The 13,396-nt window shown below is 48.4% G+C and overlaps 2 protein-coding genes across 5 annotated transcripts in view; one reads left to right on the top strand and one right to left on the bottom strand.

Annotated features, from left to right (window-relative positions):
- The window catches only part of CFAP46 (cilia and flagella associated protein 46), a 96,049-nt gene that overhangs the window by 81,265 nt on the left and 1,388 nt on the right, over nt 1-13,396 (bottom strand). For all 3 annotated transcript variants that reach the window (XR_006270787.1, XR_006270788.1, XM_043476002.1), the window contains exons 4-9: nt 13,164-13,228; nt 12,167-12,331; nt 11,064-11,187; nt 10,508-10,602; nt 8,271-8,381; nt 5,626-5,725 (exon numbers count right to left, since the gene is read on the bottom strand). Coding sequence is in view for 1 of the 3 variants with exons in the window: in XM_043476002.1 (XP_043331937.1) it covers nt 5,626-5,725; nt 8,271-8,381; nt 10,508-10,602; nt 11,064-11,187; nt 12,167-12,331; nt 13,164-13,228 (660 nt within the window). In the remaining 2 variants the exon portion in view is untranslated. The remainder of the gene's footprint in view (nt 1-5,625; nt 5,726-8,270; nt 8,382-10,507; nt 10,603-11,063; nt 11,188-12,166; nt 12,332-13,163; nt 13,229-13,396) is intronic.
- The window catches only part of LOC122446147 (homeobox protein Hox-B4-like), a 30,332-nt gene continuing 23,002 nt past the window's right edge, over nt 6,067-13,396 (top strand). The window contains exons 1-3 of one of the 2 annotated variants that reach the window (XM_043476003.1): nt 6,067-6,481; nt 6,768-6,901; nt 6,989-8,666. In XM_043476003.1, coding sequence (XP_043331938.1) covers nt 6,232-6,481; nt 6,768-6,901; nt 6,989-7,003 — 399 coding nt within the window. In that variant the 5' untranslated portion in view covers nt 6,067-6,231 and the 3' untranslated portion in view covers nt 7,004-8,666. Of the gene's footprint in view, nt 6,482-6,767; nt 6,902-6,988; nt 9,117-13,396 lie in introns of those variants that run through there. The other variant, XR_006270789.1, reaches the window with a different exon arrangement.

The raw sequence follows: 13,396 nt of genomic DNA, 5'->3' as shown, positions 1-13,396 counted from the left end.
TGATCCCTGTCTCCTGTACAATGTCACGAACCTCCATCCATACTTCATCAGGCTCTCTGTCTATCAGATCTGGTCCCTTAAATCTGTTTCTCACTTCCACTGTATAGTCATAAGGGGTTTGATTTAGGTCATACCTGAATGGTCTAGTGGTTTTCCCTACTTTCTTCAACTTAACTCTGAATTTGGCAATAAGGAGTTCATGATCTGAGCTATAGTCAGCTCCCGGTCTTGTTTTTGCTGACTGTATAGAGCTTCTCCATCTTTGGCTGCAAAGAATATAATCAATCTGATTTCGGTGTTGACCATCTGGTGATGTCCATGTGTAGAGTCTTTTCTTGTGTTTGTTGTTGGAAGAGGGTGTTTGCTATGACCAGTGTGTTCTCTTGGCAAAACTCTATTAGCCTTTGCCCTGCTTCATTCCATACTCCAAGGCCAAATTTGCCTGTTACTCCGGGTGTTTCTTGACTTCCTACTTTTGCATTCCAGTCCCCCATAATGAAAAGGACATCTTTCTTGGGTGTTAGTTCTAAAAGGTCTTGTAGGTCTTCATAGAACCGTTCAACTTCAGCTTCTTCAGCATTACTGGTTGGGGCATAGGCTTGGATTACCATGATATTGTATGGTTTGCCTTGGAAACGAACAGAGATCATTCTGTCATTTTTGAGATTGCATCCAAGTACTGCATTTCAGACTCTTTGTTGACCATGATGGCTACTCCATTTCTTCCAAGGGATTCCTGCCCACAGTAGTAGATATAATGGTCATCTGAGTTAAATTCACCCATTCCAGTCAATTTTAGTACACTGATTCCTAGAATGTCGACATTCACTCTTGCCATCTCCTGTTTGACCACTTCCAATTTGCCTTGATTCATGGACCTAACATTCCAGGTTCCTGTGCAATACTGCTCTTTACAGCATCGGACCTTGCTTCTATCACCAGCCCCATCCACAACTGGGTATTTTTTTTGATTTGGCTCCATCCCTTCATTCTTTCTGGAGTTATTTCTCCACTGATCTCCAGTAGCATACTGGGCACCTATCGACCTGGGGAGTTCATCTTTCAGTGTCCTATCTTTTTGCCTTTTCATACTGTTCATGGGGTTCTCAAGGCAAGAACATTGAAGTGGTTTGCCATTCCCTTCTCCAGTGGACCACATTCTGTCAGACCTCTCCACCATGACCCGGCCATCTTGGGTGGCCCCACACAGCATGGCTTAGTTTCATTGAGTTAGACAAGACTGTGGTCCTGTGATCAGATTGGCTGGTTTTCTGTGATTATGGTTTTAGTGTGTCTGCTCCTTCAGGCACCCCAATTACATGCACATCGGTTTGCTTGAACTCTCAAGGGTAAATAATACTCATCACACACATACATTTTCTTTATCCATTCACCCAAAGACAGACACTTAGGCAGTTCCCACATCTTGGCTTTTGCGAACAATGCTACAGTGAACATGGGGTACAGACATTTGTTCAAGATCTGATTTCAGTTCCTTTGGATACACAGAAGTGGGATTGCTGGATCACATGGTAGCTTTTGAAAAAATATTTTTAAGGAACTTTCTTACTATTTTCCATAGAAGCTGTACCAATTTACATTTCCACCAACAGAGCACCAGGCTTCCCTTTTCTTCACATCTTTACCAACACTTACTGTCTCTTGTCTTCTGGATACCAGCCATCCCAGCAGGTGTGGGGTGATGCTCACTGAGGTTCTGACTTTATCTCCTTGATGATTGGAGGTGCTGAACACCTCTTCATGCACCGCTTGAATATCTCTTTAGAAAAATGTGTGTTAGGCCCTTAGCCCACTGTTTCCCATTGGAGAATGGTGATGATGATAAGAATGGTGATTTCCTACTGATGTATGAGCTCCTATATGGATACTAAATCCTTATCAGATACACGGTTTGCAAATGTTTTTCTCTTGTCATAGGCCACCTTCTCATCGCGTCATTGCTTTCTTTGCTCTGCAGGTGGTGTTAGATCGATGTGATCCTACTTGCTTGCTCTTGCTTTTGTTGCCACATCCAAACAATCACTGCCCAGACCAAAGTCGAGAGTTTTTTTTTTCCCATGTGTTCTTAAAGGAGTTTTACAGTTTCGGGTCTTAAGATCTGTAATCCATTTCAAGTTAACGCTTGTGAGAGGCATAAGGCAGGAGTCGAATTTCACTCACCTCCACGTGGCCATTCGGTTTCCCAGCGTCGTTTATTGAAGGGGCTACACTTTCCCCATGGCGTTTCGGTGCCCTTGTCAAACACGAGCTGACGTCGTGTGCAGCCTCACTTCTGGGCTCTCAGTTCTGTCCCGTCGGCCGATGCGTCTGCGTTCACACCAGCACCCGGCTGCTTGGGTCCCGTAGCTTCATGCTCTAGCTCAGGGCGCCCCCAGCTTTGTCTTTTCTCAGGAGGGCTTTGGCTCTTCTGTGACTCCACACACATCGCCTTTGTTTTCTATTTCTGTGAGACATGCCATTGGCACTGATATGGATTTCACTGAATCTGTAGGTAGTTTGGGGTAGTATAGACATTTTAATAATTTTCATTCTTCCAATCCAAGAACAGGGGCTCTGTCTCCGTTCTTCGTGTCTCCATCCGTTTATCCTGTGAACGTCTTCTAGTTTTCAGTGAACAAGTCTTTCAATCCTTCAGTTAAATTTATTCTTAAGTATTGTATTGTTTTTGATGCTATTGTAAACTGTTTTATTTTCTCTTTCAGATATTTCATTTTTGGTATACAGAAACATAACTGATTTTTTGGATGATGATTTTTGAATCCTTCAGCTTTATGAACTTGCTCATTAGTTCTAATAGTTTCTGATGGAGTCTTTAGAGTTTTCTCTGTATAAACAGGTCATGTCACATGTAAACAGACAGACTTACGTCTTCCTTTATGACTTGCATACCTTTTATTTTTCTTGTCTGATTATTGTGACTAGAACTTCTAGTACTGTGTTAAATAGAAGTGGCAAAAGTAGGCACCATCATCTTGTTCTTGATATTAGAAGATAAGGTTTTAACCTTTCACCATTGAGTATAATGTTAGCTGTGGGCTCGTCACATGTGGTCTTTATTATGTGGAGGTATTTTCCTTCCACACACTTTTTATTGAGAGTTTTTAACATGACAGGATGTTGAATTTTGTCAAATGCTCTTCTTGCATCTATTGAGATGATCGTATATTTATCCTTCATTCTTTTAATGCTATGTATCACATTTATTGATCTGCCTATGTTAAACTACCCTTGCGACTTCAGGATAAATCCCACTGATCATGGTGTTTGATCTTTACGATATGCTGCTGAATTCAGTTTGCTGGTATTTTGTTGAGGATTTTTGCATCTGTGTTCATCTGGATTATTTTCTTTTCTGTATTTCCTATAATTTTCTTTTCTTGTAGTTACTTTGTCTGGTTTGGTATCCAGGTAATGCTTGCCTTGTAAACTGAGTTGGAGTATTCCTTTTCCTTCAACTTTTTGGAAGAATTTTTGAAGGAGCAGCACTAATTCTTCTTTAAATGTTTGGTAAAATTCACCAATGAAGTCATCTCGTCCTAAGTGTGTGTTTCTTTTTTATTTATTTTTTCTTGATTTTTATTGGGGTATGGGTGCTTTACACTGTTGTAAACATAGTTTCTTCTGCACAGCAAAGTGAATCAGCTATATGTATGCATGTATCTCCTCTTTTTTAAAATTTCCTTTGCATTTAGGTTCTCGCAGAGCACTGATTCCCTGTGCTATACCATAGGTTCTCATTAGTTACCTATATTATAACAATACCAGGGGTGTATATACGTCAACCCCAGTCTCCCAATTCCTCCCACCCCACCTTTCCCCCTTGGTGTCCACATGTTTGTTCTCTACATCTGTGCCTCTATTTCTGTTCTGCAAATAAGTTTAATATACCATTTTTCTAGATTCCACATATATGCACTAATATATTTATTTTTCTCTCTCTGACTTCACTCTGTATGACTGTCTCTTGGTCCATCCATGTCTCTAAAAATGACCTGATTTCATTCCTTTTCATGGCCAAGTAATATTCCATTGCATATATGTACCCCACATCTTCTTTATCCATTTCTCTGTTGACATTTAGGTTGCTTTCATGTCCTGGCTGTTGTAAATCATGATGCAGTGAACACTGCGATACATGTGTCTTTTTAAATTACATTTTCTCTGGATACATGCCCAGAAGTGGGGTTGCTGGGTCACTGGGTGCTTCTTTATTTTGAGGTTTTTGATTACGAATGCAACCTTCTTACTCACTGGTCTACTCAGACTTTCTGTTTCCCCAGGAGTCAGTCTTGGCAGGTTGCATGTTTCCAGGAACCTATCAGTTCCGTATAGGTCACCCATCTTCCTGGTCTCTAAAGATCCTCTTTATTTCTGTGTTATCAGTCGTAAGGTTCCTCTTTCATTTCTGATTCTGATCTTCTATTTTTCCTAGTCCAGCTAATGTTTGCCAGTTTGTTTATTTTTCAAAAAACCGTTAGTTTCATTGATTTTTCCTACTGGTTTTCTGGTCTCTCTTTCACTTGTTTTGCTCTAATCTTCATTATTTCCTTCCTCCACTAACTTCGGGCTTTGTTCTGTTGGTTTTTTGCCCCCCTAGTTTCTTGAGGCATAAATTGAAGGCAGGAGGAGAAGGGGATGACAGAAGATGAGATGGTTGGATGGCATCACCAACTCAATGGAGATAATATTGAGCAAGCTCCAGGAGCTGGTGGTGGACAGGGGAGCCTGGCGTGCTGCAGTCCATGGGGTCACAAATGGTCTGACACAACTGAGCGACTGAACGTAACTGAGGCATAAATATAGGTGGTTTATTTTAAATCTTTCTTTTTTCTTATTACAAGTGTTTTTGGCTATAACGTCCCTGTAGCCCACAGGTTTTGGTGTGTTGTGTTTCCATTGTCCTATGTTTCAAAATCTTTTTTTTCCTTTCGATTTCTTATTTGGTCCATTGGTTGTTCAGGAGTATGCTATTTGAGTTCCACGTTTTTGTGAAATTCTAGCTTACCTCCTGTTGCTGATTTCTAGTTTCACACCATTTCAGTCAAAAAAGATACTTAACATGATTTCTGTCATCTTAAATTTGTTAAGACTTGTTTTGTGATCTAACACGATCTGTCCTGAAGAATGTGCATTTTCCTTCACTGAAAGGACCTTTCTGAGGTGTCAGTTAGGCTCTTTTTGCTCAATCCCAATATATCCATATTGACCTTCTGTCGGGGTGACCTACCCACGCTGAAAGTGGGTTATAAAGCCCTACCGCTGTTGTGTTGCTGTCTGTTTCTGCTTTCAGATTTGTTGGTATTTGCCTGATACAGGCAAATGTGTGTATCCTGGGTGCACACATCCAATCCTGGGTGCACACATATGTACAACGGTTATGTTCTCTTTAATGAACTGATCCAGTTATCATTAATGACCTACTGATGCAAAAATCACATCATTTCAACCATGTGAAACGCACTTTAAAAAGAGTAGGAGGAAATTTACCAACACGCAACAGTTCAGGCCCCCTGGCGAGGGGCTTCTGCATTCCGTGCCTGCTTTTGGCTTTTTACCTCTCGATCACAACGAGCAGGAGCAGGGCTTCCAGCCGGGACTACTTACTTTGCTGTCCATCTTCTTCAGGTCTGAGAGGCAATCAGAGGCGATCTCCCAGCATTTCAAGTTCAGAGAAAGATGGGCTAATTCAAAAAGCAAAATCATTCTGGAAACAGAAATGAAACAGCATTAGGTCAATAGGAGGCAACAAGACACACCGCCTGCGAGTGGAATAACCCTTCAGCCGTCACTCTGAGGCAAGAACAAAATGGAAGAGAAAAGAATCCTACCGCGAGGGTTCCCAAACCCGGCCGCCTCGGCCCTGGCGTGGGATTTGGAGGGGCCTCCCCTGTCTCAGGGCCGGTGCAAGCGCAGCTGTAAGCCCCGGGCGGCCCCACCTGAGCCCCGGGGCAGGGGAACAGCGAGGGAAGACATTTCCTCCAGGCGGACTCCTCCTACGCCGTGACCAGGAGACCAGGTCTCCGCGGAAACCAACAGGCTGGTGCTAACGCGTGGAGAGAAACGCAAAGGACCTCCTCGGGGAGCGTAAGCAACTCCAAAAAAGAACAAGCGGGAGAATGAGCCCCCTGGATTGAAGGCTTAACAAACAACTAGCGGAATCAGGGCAGTGGCTCTGCGGGGAGACGCCGGGCTTCCCAGCCTAGCCCCCTCATGTCTGGACGTGGCGGTTCTCTGCTGGGTGGGGACCTGTCCTGCACGGAGTGGTTGGGGAGCAGTGGCCAGGACACACGCTCTGCCCGTGGGCAGCCCCGCCCAGGTGCGCAGGCCACGCCTCGCCCCCCTCCAGCGACGGTGACCCAGCCCCCGCCCACTCCCGAGGGCGGGGCCACGCCAGAGGAGCCCATCAACACTACCCCTCGACTTCAGCTGACATGCAAACGGAAGCTTCTTGCTGAAGCAGGTGAGGGGTCACGGGGGTCTGGCGGAGGAAAACCCTCAGCTCCAGCTGGCGGGCAGGTGCCGCGTTAGCTCTGGCCCCCGAGTCCCCCGCGCCTCTGGCGGCTCTGCGCTCTGCGGACACCTCTGGGCTGTCGTCACAGGCCTTCCCCCGTGTGCAGCCCCCACAGTGAGTTCCTAACTGCGCGCCATGGAGCTAGGCTGCCTGCTTTGTTTCCATTCTCAAAGGCCCCTCTCAGCTCAGCGGGTATTATCCTGTATCTCGCCTCCCCTCCCCTCGTCCTTTGCAGGAGAAGGCACCTCCCTTCCCAGCATGGACAGGCGGTCCCGGCCCTGCGCCCAGCCCCGCCCAGCTCCACCCAGTCCGGACCACCAAGGGCCCTGGCGGGGCCTCCAGACCCAAGCCCCTCTGGCCTTCCCAGAGGTAAGAAGAGAGCCCACGAAGGTACCCATCACTGATTTTCAGTCCTTTTTTGGCTTTAAACTCATAGACCTTTTTTTTCCCACCCAGAGTTCCAGACACTGAAGCCCAGCTGGGGAGGGGTCAGAAGGCCCCTCGATGACGCCTGGAGCCTCTGAGGCCCTGGAGCTGAGGGAGGGCCTGACCCCACAGACGGCCGCTGCGAGCAGCTGAGCCCGGGACCTGGGAACATGCGCCTTCCAGGTTTGGGAGCAGTGACGGAACTGAACGCACTGGAACCGCAGCAGAAGACGCTGTGTCCTCTCGGCCACAACACGTAAACTGGCAACAGGGATGCCACAGACACGCGGGTGGGCGGCCACAGAGTCCAGGGCAGGTGCAGAGGGTCAGGACTGCGGTGGATCCAGGTCAGCGCCCACTGAGCTAGCTGCTGGGCTGGGACCTCGGGGACTCCCTGACGGGCTTAAACGTGTCTGGCCCAGCACTGGTGGGGGGTGAACATCAGCTCAAACAATTCTTATCTTAAATAAAACCCATCTGTACATCAAAAATTATTTTAAAAGACCTAAAAGGTAAACAAAGTGAAACAACTGATAAATGCACTGGAGCTGGAGGGCTCAAATTCTGAAACAGAGAAAGCTTTAGCAAGTCTACAGTAAAATGATTTACAATCTACTTTATAAAAGTTGGGCAGAAGAAATGATTGGAAAATTAACAAGAGAAAAAGTGTTTGCAGATACATGAATGACCGTTCCACTCGGTCAGCAGCAGCAGGGCTGCCTGGAGGGGTGCGGCCCAGGAGGTGGGCGGGCGCCCTGGCCGCTCGGTCCCCTATGTCCCCGGAGCCCCCACCCCCCGAAACCTCGCAAGGCCGTGCCCAGGGACCAGCTGGACCTGCTCTGAGTTACAGCTCGAGGACCTGGTGAAAGAGCTGAGCTGGGTGCATCCAGACCTCTCTTTCAGCCTCCTGCTCAGCCAGCAGCTCCAGGAACTCCGCCCGGGACGGAGCTCTGAGCAGCCCCCCAGCACTCGAGCAGAAAACTGATGACGGAAACCCAGCGGGGGTTGTTCTTCCTCCACTGGGATGTCTCTTTAGAAGGTGTGAGATGGTGTGATAACTGGAAAAGCACTTGTGATTGGAAGTCAATTGGATTTCTGAAAGTACAGTATGAGGTTTCATATCCCAAGTGCTGCCAAACAGTGCAAACTTCAGGACAAAAAAAGACTAGAGAGAGACACCCCGGAACCTCCACACGGTTGATGCTTGCTTGGTAATTATGGTTACGGTTTTGTTTTTGCTTTTCTTTCATGTTTTCTTGTAGTTACCAAATGCTGTACACAGATGGGAAACTGGAAAGACATACACACTTACTTTTCCTCTCTGACTGCAGGGAAGCGCTGGTGATTGTACTGACTTAAACGTTTATAGGTCTCCTTCAGAATTTTGTTGACATCTTCAGGTAAATCATTTTGATCCAGCTTTCTAGAATGGAGATTAATCAAATATTAAATAACCAAAAGATCCTGTCATATTTCTTTAAATTATTCTAAAACCAATTTAGTCTATGAACTTGTGTCCTCCGCGAACAGAAGGCCTAGGTAACACCTCCTGCTTTCTCTCCACCGGTCTCCTGGTGACCCCTCACAGCTCCTCTGCCCGCACCCTAGGCCAGCCTCTGTCTTCCTCTGTCACTAAGAAGGAGCCCTGAGGAAACTATGCACAAGCCATGCACCCAGACCCAGTCCCACACCAACAGCCCACCTGGAAGGGAGGTGGGGTCCTTCCCATCGGCTGGATCCAACCCAGACCAGCTTCTGCCTCCCTCTGGAGAGCTGTCCTCCCCACTCACACGCACCCGGACGTCCCCACTCACACACACCGGGACCTCCGCACTCACACGCACCGGGACCTCCCCACTCACACGCACCCGGACCTCCCCACTCACACGCACCGGGACCTCCCCACTCACACGCACCGGGACCTCCCCACTCACACACCGGGACCTCCCCACTCACACACTGGGATCTCCTCACTGGTTGGGAGCCGCTGGGATGCACCCAGTCCGTGACAAGGTCATGGGACGAGAGAGGAACCTGCAAGGCAGCTCTTCCTCACACGGGGCTGCCCCGGGGGCCCAATGTGTCCCCTCCGGAGCCACCAGGACGAGAAAGGAACCTGCAAGGCAGCTCTTCCCCTCGAGGTTGTCCCGGGGGCCCGGTATGTCCCTTTCTTCCTTCTGTCTTACTGTTGTTGGGCTTTCTGTTAATTTTTGGAAATATAATATATAGTAATAAGGCCTCGCTGGAAAAGTCCAAGCCTTTTTGGAAATGCTCAGGATTGCTCTGGCTCAGGACACGACCATAAACATCAAGTCATAAAAGAAAAGGCCACGGGTATAGTTTGGCTGCTTGCTTAAAAGATTATAACGTTCTAGAACTGAAAAGAGTAGAGGTGTTTAGATTTAAAAGTAGATATACTGCTTTAGTTTACTTGCTCCTTGGTTGAGAGTGTTTTCACTATTGCTATTTCCTTGCTGCTATTTGTTTATTGTTTCCCTTTCTTTAAACAACATGGGATATTATGGGTGTTTTTGTAAAATTAGAAAATGGGGTATATAGGATTTTAATAGAAGATTTATATTAACCAGCTTTACTGCCATTATCTTATTATTAATAGAGGTGTTTTGCTGCTTTAGAGGTGTTTTTGCTGTTTAATAGTTAATCATTGTAAATTGAGATTTTGTGGTTTCAGGTAAAGAAAAATATCAGGTTTTTCTCATGGTACTATTTTCAGAAATGTCAAACATGTTACTGTGACCCTTCCCATGTATTGTTTTATTGTCCAAAGAATTTACACTACACCTGAGATTTGTGGAACATTGTTTTTGTTACAGTGAGAATGTTAGGCCATTGAGGCAAGAAGACTATGTACGGGACATTTAAGTATAAACCCTGTAATCGGAAACGTTCTAGATGAATGCTTAGGGGAAAAACATGGGGAAAAAAATATTGACGGAAGCACAAACCAGTATCTGATGTAATATGTGGTGATTTAAGGGGGAGGTAACATTCATTCTATAAAAACTGAGCTATCCTAAAAAGAAAAAGAAAAAGCTACCTCTTCTACGAAACCATCTGTGTGTGTGTGTCTGTCTGTCTGTCTACTTCCTCGCCCACGCCACTCATCCCGTGGGTACTCCTGGTGCTGCCGGGGCTGGACTTCGGCACTCACACCCCGAGCTCTCCACCACCCCATTCCCCACTCGTCCCGGCAGCGGGCCTCTGCCGGGTACAGTCTCTCCCTGCACTCTGGCCCAGTCCCGTCAGGGTTTCACGCAGACTGCGACCGTTCTGTCAGTCTCATGGTCAAGCCTCAGGCCTCCTCTGGAGGGCCATCAGAAGCATCTGACGCGGCTGCTGTTCTCCGCTTCCTAAAAGCCACCCACCTCACTGCCTGAGGAGCGCACTCACCCTGGCCACCTCTCCCGAGCCGCTCAGCAGATGGAGGCAAGGTTGGGCCTGCCCTCCAGCCTGGCCGCCCCTGCACACACACCACCGCCCGGGGCACAGAGCCTCCTGGGCATCTGTCCCCCGCCCCAGAACACCTACGCTTTTAGCATATTAATCTGGAAAGTGACAGACAGGCTGATCGAACTTCTCCTTTCTTCCTTTAACTGAAGCTCGTCCATTAGTTCATGTTGGACCTGTTATAAGATGGAACAGAATACCGAGATTTAAACAAACAGTTAGGAAGAGGCCAGATATTGTGTTTAGCTATTATTTTGCCAACATTGCTCCTTTAAAAACTGCGTTTGTAACTAACAAATATATTCTCATTTCATATGCTTTATGCTTAGCTTTGCACATAATGATTTCAGTTGAATTTTATACATAAAATGAACAGGTGATGAACGCTCTTTACACACCCTGTTGCAGTGATTATTTTATGAAGTTTCTTGCTAACTTAAAAAACTCAGTGTGGTTAAAAAGGAAACCTTCAGTCAGGAGGAAGGAAAAGATTGTGTTTTGTCCTGTTTATGCTTGTATGTATGCATGTATGTTTTTATATCTCTCAACGGAGGGTCTCGGCTGTTCATGCATACGTTCTGAATGACGGCATTTAAGAAAAGGACTTCTTTCTGCATATGTGAATATTCCGACTCACCATGAGGGCAAATATTTGCCGGTATTTCTGTGGCACATGAGCCTTGATGAACGGTGCTGCGGTGGCACAGAACCTTGCAGCCTCCGCGTTCTCCCCGGCCTGCAGGTAACACTCCAGAAGCTCCCTGGGCGATACGAGAATGGTGCATGTTAAACCTGGAGAGTCACATTTTCTGCCACTAAGGTCTAATAACCAGGTTGCATACATGCGTGCTAAGTCGTGTCCAACTCTTTGAGACCCTATGGACTGCAGCCCTCCAGGCTCCTCTGTCCATGGGATTCTCCAGGCAAGAATACTGGAGTGGGCTGCCATGCCCTCCTCCAGGGAATCTTCCCGACTCAGGAATCGAACCCATGTCTCTTAAGTCTCCTGCACTGGCAGGCAGGTTCTTTACCACTAGCATCACCTGGGTTATCATATTTTTATCAATTTTCTGTTTTACAAACTTCAGAAAGATACAGAGATCGGGCAGCTCCTCACCCACGCACGGTCTGGGGCTCACGTGACTGGCCCAGACCTAGGCTGCTGGGCCCCCACTCGCAAAGGTATAGGGGCCTGTCCAGCTGTGATTCTGAGAACCTCAAACAACAGCCTTCAGAGAAAGAGGATGGTTTTACTGATTTTCTGTTAAAGCTTCCCCAAACTTCCATAAAAGGTGAGAAACACCTGCAGACTCTGGATTACAACTTCAGGGCTGGCCCTCTGGGCCCTCCCGGCATCCACGCAGTCGCTGGCCACACACAGCGCCCCCCAAATACAGGAGAGAGTCACCAAGTGCCTTTCAGCCTGCCCTGCCAGCCGGGACCATCTGCTGGCTCCACAGGGCCATCCGTCCCGGGGCTGACGTACTGGAGGCAAGCTTCCCTAGACAGGGCACGCATTCTTGCTGGGTTGTCTGTTGCTAGAATGTCTACTTTCACAATTTCTTTATTTCCTGGGTTTTGAGTAGAAGCATGCTTCCTGTGGTAACGCCAGTCTGCTCGGGACACCGTGGTGCCTTCCGCAGAGTTCAGCAACTTCTGCGGACAAGACGCCCCAAACCTGGTTCCAAGTTCAGACAAGGGAGCAGTGAGGGGCCGGCGGGCGGGGGAGGGGGGACTCACAGCATCAGCTCTGCCTGCCACTCCTTGTCCTCCTCCTCCGTCTGACTGAGCACGCTCACCAGCTGGGCCAGGCTGGGGACCAGGTGCTGGCGGTAGCCAGGCTTCAGGAAGGGCCTCACCATCCGCCAGTAGAGCACGGAGGCGTTGTACACCAGGAAGTAATACCTGCGGGGGCGGGGACGGACGGTGAGGCCCCGGGCGCCGGCCCGGGGGCCAGAGGGAACCGGCTCTGTGCTCAGCAGTGCGGCAGCCCCGCTCCAGCTCAGACCCAGCCTCGACCGAGGGCACAGCCCTGACCAGGCCCCTCCCCGAGGCGCCCACCCCTCGGGCTCCGGGGCTCCAGGGCACCGTCTGCCCTCAGAGCTTCGGCTCGGGGTTAGGCTTCGCCCCCCCGACATCCCTGCTGAGGAAGGGTCCTCGGGCTGGGCCCTGTATCCCCGGCACGGAGGAGGCTGTCCGCGAATAATCCTAGGCTGACACGCATCTCCTAGGGCTGAATGTGTCCTACTCAGATACGTTGTGTCAACACCAGTTTGTATGCAGACTTAACAATTTCAGTAATACTTCTTTTTGATGATGTATTAACTAAGTGGAAAACTGTGCCGGCGTTCCAGGAGAATCACCCCTCCAGACACAAGGCCTTGGGCCAGGGGGCGTACAGGACTGCGGGGGGGAGGGCAGGGAGGGGCCCAGTGCCTGCCCCCCAGAGAGGATGGAAAAGGAGACTCCTGGGGACCGGCCAAGGGTGAGGCTGCCACAGGGACAGCAAGCAAAGGTCATCTGCGGGTCACAGAATTTGCACAGGAAAGAGGGTGCAGCCCGGGCAGAGCTGAGCACGCGGCCCAGCTCCAACGTTAGGAGACCTGCGCGCACAGCCAGAGCTGCAGTAAAGCACAAACAAAAGAAAACAAAACCCTGTCACCTACACAGACAGAACCACCTGCCAAATTCTGGCTCCAAACCTTTCAATTAGAAATGGCCAATCCATCATGCCCACCTTGGTTCTCCTTTGGCAAAGTTGATTGCCTTCATGTACTGAGTCACACAATTTTCAAATTCCTCCTAAAACAATACAAAGAATGCACAATTAGGTCGAACGGCCAGCCCCCTCCCTGAAAGCCCACCCCCTGCCCCCCGGTGAGCGGGCATGACCACAGCACTAGGACGCAAAGGTCAGAGGTCAAAAGGACACAAGCCAGACCCCAGAGCTTAGGGAACAGCACAGATGGA

The sequence above is a fragment of the Cervus canadensis genome, chromosome 8 (assembly GCF_019320065.1).
Source record: "Cervus canadensis isolate Bull #8, Minnesota chromosome 8, ASM1932006v1, whole genome shotgun sequence".
NCBI classification, from domain to species: domain Eukaryota; kingdom Metazoa; phylum Chordata; class Mammalia; order Artiodactyla; family Cervidae; genus Cervus; species Cervus canadensis.
Note: the sequence above shows the minus strand (reverse complement) of the source record. Positions and strands in the feature narration are given on the sequence as shown.